Source organism: Miniopterus natalensis, chromosome 1, assembly GCF_054644295.1.
Source record: "Miniopterus natalensis isolate mMinNat1 chromosome 1, mMinNat1.hap1, whole genome shotgun sequence".
Classification (NCBI taxonomy): Eukaryota; Metazoa; Chordata; class Mammalia; order Chiroptera; family Miniopteridae; genus Miniopterus; species Miniopterus natalensis.
The window spans coordinates 84,491,975-84,508,465 of NC_142081.1; the positions used below are offsets into that span (position 1 = coordinate 84,491,975).

A 16,491-nucleotide genomic window follows, 5' to 3' on the forward strand; every position below is an offset into this window, starting at 1 on the left:
GTTACCTATAAAGGAGCTCCCATAATGTCATCTAATTTCTCAACAGAAACATTTCAGGCCAGAAGGGATTGGCAAAAAATATTCAAAGTGATGAAAATCAAGAACCTACAGCCAAGACTACTTTACCCAGCAAGGCTATTATTTAAAATTGAAAAAGAAATAAAGAGCTTCCCAGACAAGAAGAAGCTAAAGGAGTTCATCACCACCAAACCAATGTTACAGGAAATGTTAAAGGGACTTCTTTAAGATGAAGAAAGAAAAATAAAGAGAAACATAATCATAAAGAACAAAACAGCAATACATAAATAATGTAGCTATCAATAATCACTTAAATGTAAATGGATTAAGTGCCCCAATAAAAAGACATAGGATAGCTGAGTGAATAAGAAAACAAGACCCATATACATCTATATATACTTTCTGCAGGAGACCCACATCAGAATGAAAGACACACAGAGTATAAGGGATAGAAAAAGATATTTCATAAAAATGGAAACAAAAATAATAAAACCTGGAGTAGCAATACTTATACCAGGAAAAATATAGTTTTTATTTTAAAGTCTGTAAAAGATAAAGGAGGACATTCCATAATGCTCAAGGGAACAATACCAACAAAAGGACACACTGTTGTAAACATTTATGCACCCAACACAGAAGCACCTACATATATAAAGCAAATCTTGAAGGACATAAAAGGAGAAATCAATAGTAATACAGCCATAGTAGGGAATTTTAACACCCCATTGTCATCAATGGCTAGATCTTCCAGACAGAAAATCAACAAGGAAATAGTGGCCTTAAATGACACACTAGACCAGATAGATTTAAATATTTTCAGAGCATTTCACCCCTAAGCAACAGAATAGACATTCTTTTCAAGTGCATTTTCCCAGAGAGACCACATTTTAGGACACGAAACAAGTCTCAATAAATTTAACAAGACTGAAATCATATCAAGCATCTTCTCCAACCAGAACTGTATGAAATCAATTACAAGAAAAACTGAAATATAAACAAACACATGGAGGCTAAATAACATGTTTCTAAAGAATAAATGGATTAACAATGAGATCAAAAAAGAAATAAAAAGTTACCTTGAGACAAATGAAAATGAGAACACAACAATCCAAAATCTATGGGACACAGTGAAAGTAGTCCTAAGAGGGAAATTCGTAGCAATACAGGCCTACCTCAAAAAACAAGAAAAATCTCAAACAATCTAAACTTACATCCAAAGTAACCAGAAAAAGAAAAACAAAAACAAAGAAAGCCCAAAATGAGTAGAAGGAGGGAAATAATAAAGATCAGAGCGGAAGTAAATAAAATAGAGTGTAAAAAAACAATACAAAAGATCAATGAAACCAAGAACTGGTTCTTTGAAAAGATACCTACCTATCCTTCCCAAACTATTCCAAAAGAGTCAAGAGGAAAGAAAATTCCCGAGCTCATTTTATGAGACTAGAACTATTCTAATTCCAAAACCAGATAAAGATACTACAAAGAAAGAAAATTATAGGCGAATAATCCTGAAGAACATAATGGCAAAAATCTCCAGCAAAATATTAGCAATCCAAATCCAGCAATACATTATATAAGATCATATACCATCATCAAGTGAAATTTATTTTTGGGATGCAAGGTTAGTACAATACCCCAAATCAATTAATGTGATACACCACATCAACAAATTAAGAATAAGTCATGATTATATCAATAGACGCAGAAAAGCATTCCACAAAATCCAGCATGAAAAAAGATGTATTTCTGATAAACACTCTCAGCAAAGTGAGAATAGAGGAAACATACCTCAAAATAATAAAAGCCATATATGACAAACCCACAGCTAACATATTCAATGACGTAAAACTAAAACATTTCCCTTAAGATCAGGAACAAGACAGGGATGTCCACTTTTACCACTCTTATTCAATATAGTCCTGGAAGTCCTACCCACAACAATCAGACAAGAAGAAATAAAAGGCATCCAAATTGGAAAAGAAAAAATAAAACTTCATTATTTGTATATGACATGGTACTATATAGAGAGAATCCTATGATTCCCTACCCCAAAACTACTAGAAATGATAAATGAATTCAGTAAAGTATCAGGATACAAATAAATATTTGGAAATAGGTTGATTTTTATACACAAATAATGAACTGGAAGAAAGGAAAACGAAGAAAACAATCCCATTCCAAATTGCATTTTAAAAAGCATCTAGAAATAAATTTAACCAAGGAAATAAAAGGCCTGTACTCAGAAAATTATAAGACATTAAAAAAACAAACTGAAAAGGATACAAATAAATGGAAGCATATACTGGGCTCATGGACAGAAAGAATTAACATTATTAAAATGTCCATACTGCACAAAGCAACTTATAGATTCAACACAATTCCTACCAAAACACCAACGGAATTTTTCACAGACTAGAATAATCTAAATATGTATATGGAACCACAAGACCCAAAATAGCCACAGCAATCTTGAGAAAGAACAAAGTTGGAGGTTATAATGCTACCTGATATCAAACTATACTACAAGGCTATAGGAATAAAAATAGCTTGGTACTGGCATAAAAACAGACATATAGATCAATGGAACAGAATGGAGAGGCCAAAATTAAACCCATGCCTATATGGTCAATTAATATTTGACAAAGAAGGCAAAAACGTACAATTGGGTATTGACAGTCTATTCAATAAATAGTGTTGGGAAAATTGGACAGATACATGCAAAAAAGTGAAACTAGACCACCGTCTTACATCCCATATAAGAATAAACTCAAAACAGATTAAAGACTTAAATGTAAGAACCAAAACCAGAAAACTCCTAAAAAAAAGAAATAGGCAGTAAAATCTCATACATTTATCTTAGCAGTATTTTTTTCTTTCTTTTTCTTTTAAAGATTTTTTCTTTTTAGAGAGAGGATGAGAGAAACATAAATGTGGGAGTGAAGCATTGATTGGCTGCCTCCTACATGCCCCCTACCTGGGGATCAAGCCTGAAACTGGGGCATTTGCCCTGACAGGGTATTGAAACAGCAACCTTTTGGTGCATGAGACAATGCCCAAACAACTGAGCCATAGCAGCCAGGGCTAGAAGTACTTTTTCTGATATATCTCCCCTGGATAAGGGAAACAAACAAAAAATAAAAACAAATAGGACTATATCAAACTAAAAAGATTTTGCACAGCAAAGGAAACCATCAATAAAATGAAAAGACAATATACTGAATTGGAGAAGATATTTACCAATTACACATTTGATAAGGGGTTAATATCCAAAATGTGTAAAGAAAATATAAACTCAACATCAAAAAACAATCCAATTAAAAACTGGACAGAGACCTAAACAGACATTTCTTTAAAGGGGATACACAGATAGCCAACAGACATAAAAAAAGATGATCAACATCACTAATCATCAGAGAAATGCAAATTAAAACCACAATAAGGTATCACCTCACCTGTCAGAACAGCTATCATCAATAAATCCACAAACAAGTGCAGGTGAGGATGTAGAGAAAAAGGAACCCTCATGCACTATTGGTGGGAATGCCGATTGGTGCAGCCACTATGGAAGACAGTATGTAGGGTCCTCAAAAAATTAAAAATGGAACTGCCTTATGACCCAGTGATTCTACTTTGGTGATATATCTAAAGAAACCCAAGACACTAATTTGAAAGGATATATGGATCTCTATGTTCACTGTAGTGTTATTTGTAATAGCCAAGGTTTGGAAGCAACCCAAGTGCTCATTAATAGATAAGTAGATATAAAAACATGGCACATATATGGAATATTACTCACCCATAAAACAGAATGAAATCTTACCGTTTGAAACAGAGTGGATAGACCTAGTGGGTATTACGCTAAGTAAAGTAAGTCAGAGAAAAGTAAATATCATGATTTCACTTATTTGTAGACTCTAAAGAACAATATAAATAAACAAAACAGAAACAGACTCACAGACACCGAGAACAGACTTACAGTTGTCAGAGGAGAGGTGAGTTGGGGGACTGGGTGAAAAAGGTGAAGGGATTAAGAAGTACAATTGGTAGTTACAAAATAGTCACCAGAATGTAAAGTACAGCATAGGGAATATAGTCTATAATACTGTAATATCTATGTAAGGTGTCAAGTGGGTACAGGAAATATCAGAAGGAACATTTTGTAAAGTATATGATTATCTAACCACTATCCTGTACACCTGAAACTAATACAAAATAATCCTGAATGTAAACTGTAATTGAAAAATAAATAAATAAATAAATAAATAAATAAATAAAATCAACTCTCAAACTCAATAACAAGATAAGCCCATTTTTTTAAAATCTCCATCTGAGGATATTTTTTCCATTGCTTTTCAGAGACAGTGGAAGGGAGAGAAGGAGAGAGAGAGGGAGGAAGAGAGAGAGGGAGCGAGAAATACTGATGTGAGAGAGACATGGATTGGTTGCCTTCCTGCATGTGCCTGCAAGTGAGGTACATGCCCTTGACTGGAATCTAACCCGAGACCCTTCAGTCCAGGGGCTGACGCTCTAACCACTGAGCAAAACTGGCAAGGGTCAAGCCCAATTTTTAAAAATGGGCAGAAGATCTGAATAGACATTTCACCAAAGAAGGCATTTAAATGGTAGAGTCTACAAAATTATGCTCAACATCATTAGTGATTAAATACCGCACACATTTTATATTGACAAAAAATTAAAAAGACTGACTTTACCCAGTGCTGAAAGGATGTGAACAACTGAATGTTACATACACTGCCGGTAGGTTGTAAAATGGTATAACTGTATTGGAAAACAGTTTGTTAGTTTCTTTAAAAAATTAGACATACACCTACCATATGACCCAACCATTTAACTCCTACATTTACCCAAGAGAAACAAGAATATATGTCCATCAAAAGATTTGAATACAAACTTCATAGTAGGTTTATTTGTAATAGCCAACATGGGGGAAAACCTCTAAGTATCCATCAACAGTTGAATGGATGGATAAACAAAACCTGTGGCATTTCCTTACAATAGAATACTACTCAGCAATGAAAAGAATGAATTATTGATTTTTGAAACAACATAGATGAATCTCAAACCCATGCTGAGTAAAATAAGCCAGGCAAAAAATTGGGAACATACTATATAATCCTATTCATATAAAATGCTCGATGATTCATGCTAATCTGTGACAAACTAATAATGACAGAGTGCAGATCAGTGGTCGCCTAGGATCAGGGGAGGAAGGATGGATTACAAAAGGCACAAGGACATTTTTTGAGGAGAAGGAAATGTTCATTATGTTGACTGTAGTGATGATTTCACATGTATATAAAACTGATCTAACTGTACATTTTATTTATTATTTATTTATTTATTTATTTTAAAATATATCTTTATTGACTTCAGAGAGAGGAAGGGAGAGGGAGAGAGAGATAGAAACATCAATGATGAGAGAGTCATTGATCGGCTGCAGCCCACAACCTGGGCATGTGCCCTGACCAGGAATTGAACCCTGGTCTCCTGGATCCTAGGTCGACGCTCAACCCCTGAGCCACGCCTGACTGGGCTAACTGTACATTTTAAATACATGCAATTTATATTTTAAAATTATATCTCAATAATATATAAAAGGAAAATATTGGAAGTAATGGATTTATAAAACCCAATCAATTTAAATTATATAAAAAAACTTTAAATTTCCATTTAATTAGTTAGCAAGCATACTTCAATAAAATATTCAGATTTCCTGCAACATTTTTTCATACTTCTGCTAGTGAAACACCAAGGTTGTGCTATTCTTTATGAAATGTCATAACCTTTGCAGGAACATGAAGTGCTAATAAATTGAATTCTATCATAAAAGCTACAAATGAATTTCACAGCAGAATAACAGACTCTGTTAACTGCGTATAATAATATAATATGCATCCAATAAGAAAGATATTAAAATTAGTATGATGCCCTGATTTGGAGTTTAGGGTGAATATTCATTTACCACTTAAGTCTGCTGTTGTCTGCTGGTGTTACTTTAGCAAATAGTAGTCTTGAGAAAAATGTATTGTTGGAAATCAAAACTGAGAATTTTATGGCATTAACTTGCTTCTCATGAACTGAGAAAAAGTTGCCTGTATTCAATTTTAATGGTAGCACATTTTGAAAAACTAGAACACACAGTGTAATGATCTCTGACTTGACACATGGAATCCACAGAGAGGGTTAAAAATATTTAGAACCACACCAAGTGAACAAGACATTTATGATACCGTCTAATACATTTAAAAGATAACATGTCAGCAAGATATAAAATTAATATCCAGAAATTGGTGGCAGGTCTATATATCAATAATGAACTCTCAGAAAGAGAAACTAAGAAAACCATCCTATTTACTATTGCAACAACAACAAAAAATAAGGTACCTAGGAATAAATTTAACCAAAGAGGTAAGAGACCTGTACTCAGAAAATTATAAGATACTGAAGGAAGATACTAAAGGAGATACAAATAAGTGGAATCATATACCATGTTCATGGACTGGAAGAATCAACATGATTAAAATGTCCATGATACCCAAAGCAATCTATAGATCCAATGCAATTCCTATTAAAATACCAATGGCATATTTCACAGAACTAGAACAAATATTCCAAACATTTATGTGGAACCAAAAAAACCCCTGAATAGCCTCAGCAATCATGAGAAAGAAGAACAAAGTTAGAGGGATCACAATACTTGATATCAAATGATACTTCACGGCCATAATAATCAAAACAGCCTGGTATTGGCACAAGACAGGCATACACATCAGTGGAACAGAACAGAGAGCCCAGAAATAAACCTACTCCTATATGGTAAATTAATATATGACAAAGGAGGAAAGAGCATACAATGGGATAAAGACAGTCTCTTCCATAAATGGTGCTGGGAAAATTGGACAGGTACATGCAAAAAAAGAAACTAGACAGCCAACTTACTCCATACACAAGATAAACTCAAAATGGATAAAAGGCAAAACCATAAAAATACTAGGAAAAAATATAGGCAGTAAAATCTCAGACACCTCTTGGAGCCATATTTTTGCCAGTATGTCTCCTAGGGCAAGGGAAATAAAGGAAAAAATAAACAAATGGGACTACATCAAACTAAAAAGCTTCTGCACAACAAAAGAAACCAGCATCAAAATGAAAAGAGAACCCACTGCGTGTGAGAACATATTCACCAATGACACATCTGATAAGAGGTTAATCTCCGAAATAAAGAACTTACACAGTTCAACACCAGGAAAACAAATGAAAAACAAATAAGATACCACTTCGCAACTGCCAGAATGGCTACCATCAATAAATCAACAAATGACAAGTGCTGGCGAGGGTGTGGAGAAAAGGGAACCCTAGTGTACTGGTGGGAATGCAGACTGGTGCAGCCACTGTGGAAAACAGTATGGAGGTTCCTCAAAAAATTAAATATGGAGCTGCCATCTGACCCACTGATACTACTGCTGGGAATATATCCTAAGAATCCTGAACCAATCAGAAAGAATACATGCACCCCTATGTTCATAGCAGCACAATTTACAATAGCTAAGATTTGGAAATAGCCCAAGTACCCATCAGTAGATAAGTGGAAAAAAAGCTGTGGTACATTTACATAATAGAATACTATGTGGCTATAAAAAAGAAGGATCTCTTACCCATTTTAATAGCATGGATAAACATGGAGACTATTATGCTAAGTGAAATAAGCCAGTCAGAGAAAGACAAATCTCACTTACATGTGGAATCTAATGAATGAAATAAACTGACGAACAAAATAGAACCAGAGGTATGGAACAGAATGACAGCTGTCAGAGGGAAGGGGGGATGAGGGACTGAATGAAAGAAGGTGATGGGATTAGCCAAACAACATATATACATAACCCATGGACACAGACAACAGTGTGGTGGTGGCTAGAGGGAAGGGGGGGCTGGGGGCTGGGTGCAAGGGAGCTAAGGGGGGAAATGGGGACACCTGCAATAGTGTCAACAATAAAAAAATTTTTAAATGTGAAAAAAATAAAAAGATAAAGGTAACATGTCTACAACCAAATTCGTTGCTTATCACCATCAACCAAAATTAGCCAGGGGTGATGCAATTTCACTGATTGGAGGGTCGTCCTGTGCACCAAAGGGTTGCAGGTTTGATTCCTGGTCAGGGTATATACCTAGGTTGGGGGTTCAATTCCTAGTGAGGGTGCATTATAGGAGACAACTATCAATATTTCTCTCACATCTTTGTTACTCTCTCTCCCTCTCCCCCTTTCTCTAAAAACCAATAAACATATCCTCGAATGAGGATTAAAAAAAAATGATTCTCATAAACCCATCAACAGTGAGGAATTCTGAATAAAGGATCTGAAGATTCTTATGAGAAAGGACTTCAAAGGTCAAGATGGGCATAGTAACCACAGTGCAGGCTGCTACCTCACCAGAGTTCACTGTCTGAGTATCTACTGTGTTTACAGTTTAAGATAAACATGAAACAAATGAGACAAACTCCACACTCTTCCTCTACCTCCAATAAAACCCCAGAATAATTGCCACTGTGAGCTAAAAATAAAAATATTTTTTAAACTGGTACCTTATTTCACAATATATATTTTTTAGAAATCTCAACTGAGGTATCCTATGGACAAAGAAGCATTCTAGAACATGAGTACTTTGAACCTACAATAACACTTAACTGCGATACATGCCTTCCTGTAAAACCACAGGAAGTGATTAACAAGTATGGTTGACTGACAGTGCCCAAGTCCAAACTATCAAGATATTAGAATCCATCAAGTACTTGATATTTACTGCAAAACTTATTTGTTAACTACTTTAATTTTCTTTTGAAAGACTGGTTATATTAATGGTCATTCAGATTTGTTGATAATTTCTAGCCTTAAAACAATATTGATGTAGCTTATCAAGGATGAAATTTCCCACAGAGAAGCAAGCAGAGGCTTGGCCATCACTTTCTTTAAAAGCAACTGTGAATGTTTATGGCTTTATGGACAATTTTAAAAGATCATATAATTTGTTCAGCCATTTTGCCCAAGAATAATAGCATTTACCTGATTTAGCACCCTTTTAAATAGTTTTTGGAAACCGGAATAATTATAGATTCACAAAAAATTGCAAAAGTGGCACAGAAAGGTCCTGTGTAACCATCACTCGGCTTCCTCCAGTGGAGGAAGGTGTCAGTCTTTCATTACTGTTCTGGGCTTCAGGACCAGAAAATCAACATCAGCAAACTACAATGGACTAAAGTACCAAGCATTTCTATTTAACATTAAAAAACCTGAACTATGACAGAAAAGCTCATATGCAAGCTTTGATGAATTTTCAGATCTAATATGCCCATGTAAACACACACTAACAAGAAGCAGATTTGCCGGAACTCCAGAATCACCTACCTTCCTGTCTAGCCCCTCAAGATTTCTAACAGCCCATAGGGGCATTGCTTTTACTGTTTTTATAAAATGAGGCCATACTGCATAGTCTCTTTTGTTGCTGCTTTCTTTTAGTATGATGTTGGTGGGATTCATACATATTACTGCATGTAGTAGCAGACTGTAAATTCTTCCTGTATTACAGTATCCCATGGTGTGAATTACCATCACTTACTTAACCAATCCACTACTGGTGGGCATTTGGGTAGTTTCTAGTTTTGAGCTTTTATGAATAGTGTTTCTAAGAGTATCCAAGTATGTGTCATATGCATTTCTGTTGGGTGTGAACTAGGAGTGGAATTGCTGGGTAACAAGTACGTGTTTGCTCAGCTTTAATAAACAGATATGGCCACTTAGTTTTCCAACGTGGTTGAATTCATTCACACTCCCAAGAGCAATGTGTGTGAGTTTCACTGCTCCAAAATTTTTCAGTTTACTCATTCTGGTGGGTATTAAATACATGTTTTGGAAAGGAGAATTACAGAGGTAAACATCAAATGGAATAATGGTGGGATAACTAAAGCAATTAGTTTTCTCCAAATAATCAAGATTCTATCTAAAGTATTTTATAAAGTAAAACAATCTAAAATTCCAAAATCACTCTTAAAATATCTTGATTAATTAAATCACCCTGAGTTGGTGGTACAGCTGTATTTTCCAAACATGTCTGATATTATGAATCTCCTGGGATGGTTGTTGTAAATGAAGATTTTCAGACAACCTGTCCGATTTCCTGAGGAGAATCTCTTTGGAAAGCCCTTGGAATCTTTTCATAAGAGCCCTTAAGAGATTCTCAATATCAGGTAAGTCTGGAAAACACTGCTATAGGGGACTCTTTCACAATAACTGTTTAAAAGTGAATCAGAGTGGAAAATTACTACTTTGGGGATTTCTTTGGAAAGTTCAAGCTCTAGAAATTTCCTGGATGTTGTCTAATTGTAGAACAACTTTAGAGGCAAATATTATTTTAATAGTTGGATAAACTGAGGTCAAAGTGTCTTGTGCTAGGTCCTTGGGTAATCAAGAGACCAAAACTATCAGAGAGGGTTATGTTTGATAGACAGCATTATTGATATTTCTAATCTTCAAAAGAAACCAGTTTTCCATACTAACTGCGCTACAAAAAAAGATCTGTAGTTTGAAAGGACTGCATAGTGTTATATAAGAGGTAGAACATGAAAAGTGGTTACATAAAACCTAGTATCAAATTCAACTAATGCCTATGGAACTCTGAGTAAGTCAAAGTATCCTTTCTACCCTGTTTTCTTCTCTGTAAAAATGGAGATATCACCTATCTTTACCTTCGTTGGGAGCATGAAATAAATTAAGACAAATAAAAGAGATGAATACACAGCAGGAAATTAATAGTCATTATTTTCCTTTGTAAGATGGTTTTCCATCCTCTTGTGTAATTGCTCACCTATAAGCTTAACTAAGGGAATGTTTATAAAATTTTCTAATTAACTGTATATTGCAATTCAGCTTTTTTAAGAGAAGTGAATAATTAAAGTAAAAAAAAAAAAAAAAAGAAACTATTTAATTCCACATTTTCCTTTACTTTCATCTCTGTTGATGGAAACTGTCAGTCCTATAACTTATGGCTGAAAATGATTACAAACAATAATTTGGAAAAATGTAGTAACAAGGAATAACTTGAGGTAATAGAAAACTATAATTTTAAAATAAAGTCGAACTCTTCCAAAACTAGAGAACATTGCTAAGGGCTATATACAAATGACTTAAAAAAATAGTACTAAAACCACTTGAAGAAAGCCAACATTTCAATTTAGTCTTTTAGACGACTTTCTAACATCAACATATTAAGTAGTCAAATGGCATTTATTCTGAAGATCAAAATGCTTCCAAAATCACATTTTATTTGCAAGAATGCCTGTGAAAACCACTTTCATAAAAACAGATCTAATTCTGTGTACTGAAAAGAAGCCTACCATATTTGGATTATATGGCTATGAAAGGCCCATTTAACACTATCTGCCAATTACTACATATAAAAAGTAATTAAGAAGGTTTATATTATAAGAAGCCTTCAGCTCTGTGTGGTTTGGTCCTTCTAATCTTAAAGCTGGGGGAAAACTCTGGAAAACATTAGCACTTATTTTAGGAAATAGAATAGCTAGACTTCTATTTAAAGAAAATTTGTAAATAATAATTTAATGTCATATGTGTATTAACACTGACCATAAAAATTGAGAGCAAGAAAGCTATAATTAACAAACATTCAGGCCAATGATCTGTGTAAATCTGGGCAAATCCCTCAACTGTTATCTAATGACTCAGTTTCCTCCTACTTCAAATGTGGATATTACTACTGCATACTTCATAGGGCTGCTGTGAGTCTAGATGGGGAATACTCAGAAGACTGTTCGGTGCCACACATGCTATGTAGGCATTGATCAGTCGTTATCAGAGCAGTCCTAGTAGCATTAAACAGGACAGAACTTACGGGGCACTGTCACACCATAGTGCTGTGTGTCACTGATCAGCAGCCTTCGTTTCAGCTCATTCAAACCTACACCTACAGGACCTGAAAAACAGAATAATATAAATTCATTACTAAACAGAATATCATATAAACATTTCTATAACTGACACAAATCCATAGGCCACAGAACATGCATCCAACTTCACATGCATCCCAAATAAAAAGATTATCTCTAGTTGAGTTGTACATAAGAAAAAGCTAGTTGTTTTGTTGCTTTTTTTTACTTTTAAAATGATAATCCCCACCTTTCCATTAAAAAGATTAGAAATATTTTTTTAAATTTTATTTTATTGATGAAAGTATTACAGATGTCCCCCATTTATGTTTTAAACAAAACATATTCAAGAGTATCTGAGTACAGTACCCAGTAATGGTATCCAGAAGAGCCTAAAAAATATATTCACCTAAAAAAACAAATTTTTCAAATCACTACCTGCCATCTGGATAGTGATAATTTCAATTTTAAATGTTTTTAGATCTAATTAAATAAATCTTTGAACCTTAATTTTATTTTAGATGAAAATCTAATGATGCATTTTAAATTTGCAAAACTACCAGCCGCATTTATATTAGTAAAGATCTCCTACACTGTGTATTTTCAGTTGGTCCTTAAACATTTGAGAATTGCATAGAGCTTACATATTTAAATCAATCAGTGACTACATACTGAACACCTAAAATGAATAAGGCGTATAGTAAATGCTGTGGAGAATCAAAGATGATAAAGTGAACTCTGTTTTCAAAGAAAGAAACTGGGTTAAGAGAGTAACAAAATGATTAAGAAAGGGACTGGGGCCAAAAACAAAGAGCAGCTTCAAATCTGAGTCAAACCAAGTTAGAAGGGCACAAGCCCCAAATGGCCAGCTTCTCACAACTCTGTCGTGAGGATCTACTTAATGATTGTGTCTTGCACTGGGCAGAATGCAAGCTGCAGAGCCAGACTGCCCCTAGTTAGATTCCCACTGCCATCACTTCCTCACCTGGTGATACTGGATGTTATGATCTGAATGTGTGTGTTACCTCTCAAATTCGCATGTTGGAATCCTAATGCTCAATGTGATGGTGCTGGAAGGTTGGGTTTTAGGAGGTAATTAGGTCATGAGGGTGGAGCCCTCATGAATGGGATCAGTGCTCTTATAAAAGAGATCTCACAGAGCTCCCTAGCCCCTTCATCCATGATGACACAATGCGACGTTTGTGACCTGGAAGAGGGTCACCCACCATGCTGGCATCCTGATTTCCAGACTGAGAAATAAATCTGTGGTATTTTGTGATAGAAGCTGTAATGGACTAAGACACTGGAAAAGTTAGTCTTTGAGCCTGATCAGACTTCTTCTAATTCTAGAAGTAATATGTTCCCTTTCTGGAAGGGAAAAACGAAAACTTATGTGTAGTGCCTAGCACAGAATCCAGGTATTCAAGTGTTCATGCTCTTGCCTACGTCCTCTTGCGAGCTCTCAAAAGGTTTCACACCAGACAATGAAGAACATATAGGTGAACAGAGAAGAGTAAGGTGGGCATTCTGGGTGGAGGGAAAAGCATGAGCAATGACAAGCTGGAGTTGGGGACTGTGCTTTCCTTGCTTTAATGCTATTTTTAGGCTCCTCATCCCGTATCAAAGACCTGCCCCCTGGGCGGCCATCCATTACCACCTTCTATCTTTCTACAAATTGTTAAGTAGCAATTCTCTGACAACTTCCTCAGCTTCCTCTCTAAAGCAGTACTTCTCAATTCTCCCTGTCCATGGTAAATGCTCTGCAATATCCCATTTGTATCCTAAATGGATTTCATAGCCAATATAACTTACAAGTACATATAATTCCTTCACCCAAATTAATATAATGCCCTAACAATAATAGATAAAAGATAAAAAGGTAATTTATGATAAAAATAATCTGTATTCAATTTGTAAATGCTCAGGTATAACTAGAGTAGAAAACCTAATGAAGTCAGATGTTTGCACCTACTTATATAATAAAGTGGGAGGTTAAGAGTAATAAAATGATCAGGAGCCATTATGTACAAAAAGTACACAAAAGGCTTCTGGTCAAGATGGCAGTGTGGGTAAACACTGTGCTCACCTCCACCCACGACCACATCAAAATTACAACTAAACTATAGAACCACCACCATTGAGAACCACCCGAAGTCTAGATGAACAGAAGTCCTGTAACTAAGGATATACAGAAGTCGTCAAATCAAGATTGGAAGGAGTAGAGGCACAGAACAGGCTTGTCCACATCCACATGTGGCAGTTAAAAATAAGGAGGGCCCGGCTGGTGTGGCTCAAGGATTGAGCATCGACCTATGATCCTGGAGACTGAGGTTTGATTCCCAGTCAGGGCACATGCCGGGGTTGTGGGCTTGATCCCCAGTAGGGGGCATACAGGAGGCAACCAGTCAATGACTCTCTCATGATTGATGTTTCTGTCTCTCTCTCTCCTTCTCCCTTCCTCTCTCTGAAATCAATAAAGACATATATTAAAAAAAAAAAAAATTGGATGGGATATCACCTGTAGAGGTCGCTCACTGAGGGGCCAAGGGGTCCCAGCCCCATACCAGGCTCCCCAGCCCAGGGTTCCAGTGCCAGGAATAGTCTCCATAATTTCTGGATTAAAACCAGCGGGAATTGTGGCTGAGAGACAGAGGCTGCTGGAGACTCAGACATTCCTCTTAAAGGGCCTGCACATGGACTTACTTGGACTCACTTGCTCTGAGCTCCAGCACTGGGAAAGCAGCTCCAAAGGCACCAGGGACTAAGGGCGAGGAACTGAATTGTCTGGCTTCAGGGCAAGGGCTGGAGGGGAAGCTCCCTCCCAAACAGAAGTGCTGGCAGAAGCCACTGTTCTTTTGTTGAGCCCTCTGATCCAGCCTGCCCTTTCTGAGTTTCCATCAACCTAGCTAATATGGTTTGCCCTACCCCTGGTGATTTCCCACCCAACTTTCATGCCCACCCAAGGTGCTTCCAGTGGCTTTTCCATATAAATGGCCTATCTTGGCTCAGGCTGTGGACTTTCCTAAAATTTCTCAAAGGTTCAAAAACCCCAAACAAGCAGCATCTGGCTATGGTGTGCCCCATACCTCTTGCTAAGCAGCTGTAAGCCCAGCACTGGGGCAGCCGGCCTCAATTTGCAGCTTAGTTCCTCCCAGGCACCTCTAAGCCCAGCCAAGTGACAACCATCTGTAGATCATATTCTAGCTCATGCCAAGTGGCCTTAGGTAGGGCACAGGCAGCAACAGATCTCGGCCTGTACCAGAGCCCCTCCCAAGAGGCCTTAACATACCTGGTGGCCAGCGTCAGACCATACCAGACCACCACCAACCACCTCCACAAACGACATTACCAAAGGACAGACTCAGCAGGCATCAGAGCCCTGCTAAAGCGAATCCTGCTCCATAGGGTCAGCCTCTGCACAAAAGCTCCTCCACTGTAGTCAATGCCAATCAGTCCTCACAACCAATCAGCCTGAGGGCCAATCCCTCCCATTGATGTACCAACCGCAATCAAGGCCCAACTACAACAGGAGGGCACAATCAACCAACACAAGGGATACACCTGGACAACCTGGCTCAGGTGACCAGGCACACTGTTCCAATAGGCCCCATAGGATACTCACTACATAAGGCCACTCTACAAAATTGAGAGACAAAGCAGCCCTACCTAATACATAGAAGAAAAAGCATAGGAAGGCAGCCAAAAAGATGAGACAAAGAAACATGCCCCAAATGAAAGAACAGAACAAAACTCCAGAAAAAGAACTAAACAAAATGGAGACAAACAATCTACTAGATGCAGAGTTCACAACATTGGTTATAAGGACGCTCAATGGTCTCAGTGAGAACTTCAACAAAGATAGGAAACATAAAAGTGGATATAGAAAACAAAAAAAGAACCAGTCAGAAATGAAGAATATGATAACTGAAATGAAGATACATTACAAGGAATCAACAGTGGAGTAAATGAAGCAAAGGACTGAATCAGCAATTTGAAAGACAAGGTAGCAGAAAACACCCAATCAGAACAGCAAAAATAAAGAAGAATAAAAAAATGAGGCTAGTTTAAGGGGCCTCTGGGACATCAAGTGTACTAACATTTGCATCACAGGGGTACCAGAAAGAGAAAAGAGCGAGCAAAGACTTGAAAACCGATTTGAACAAATAATGATGGAAAACTTCCCTAACCTGGTGAAGGAAATAGACATACAAGTCCAGGGAGTGCAGTCCCAGAAAAGATGAACCCAAAGAGCCCCCCACCAAAGAATCTCAGACAAAGAGAGAATCTTAAAAACAGAAAGAGAAAAGTAGTTACCTACAAAGGGGTTCCCATAAGACTGTCAGCTGATTTCTCAACAGATACTTTTCAGGTCAGAAGGAATTGGAATGGAATATTCAAAGTGATGAAAAGCAAGGACCTACAACCAAGATTATGTGATTCAACAAAGCTATCACTTAGAATCAAAGGACAGATAAGCTTCCTGAGCTTCCCAGACAGGAAAAAGCTAAAGGAGTTCA

At 36.7% G+C, this 16,491-nt stretch overlaps 1 protein-coding gene across 2 annotated transcripts in view; it reads right to left on the bottom strand.

Annotated features, from left to right (window-relative positions):
- MPP7 (MAGUK p55 scaffold protein 7) overlaps positions 1–16,491 on the bottom strand; it is a 289,619-nt gene that overhangs the window by 16,156 nt on the left and 256,972 nt on the right. For both annotated transcript variants that reach the window (XM_087823709.1, XM_087823717.1), the window contains one exon: positions 11,941–12,021. In XM_087823709.1, the coding sequence (XP_087679835.1) occupies positions 11,941–12,021 (81 nt within the window). The remainder of the gene's footprint in view (positions 1–11,940; positions 12,022–16,491) is intronic.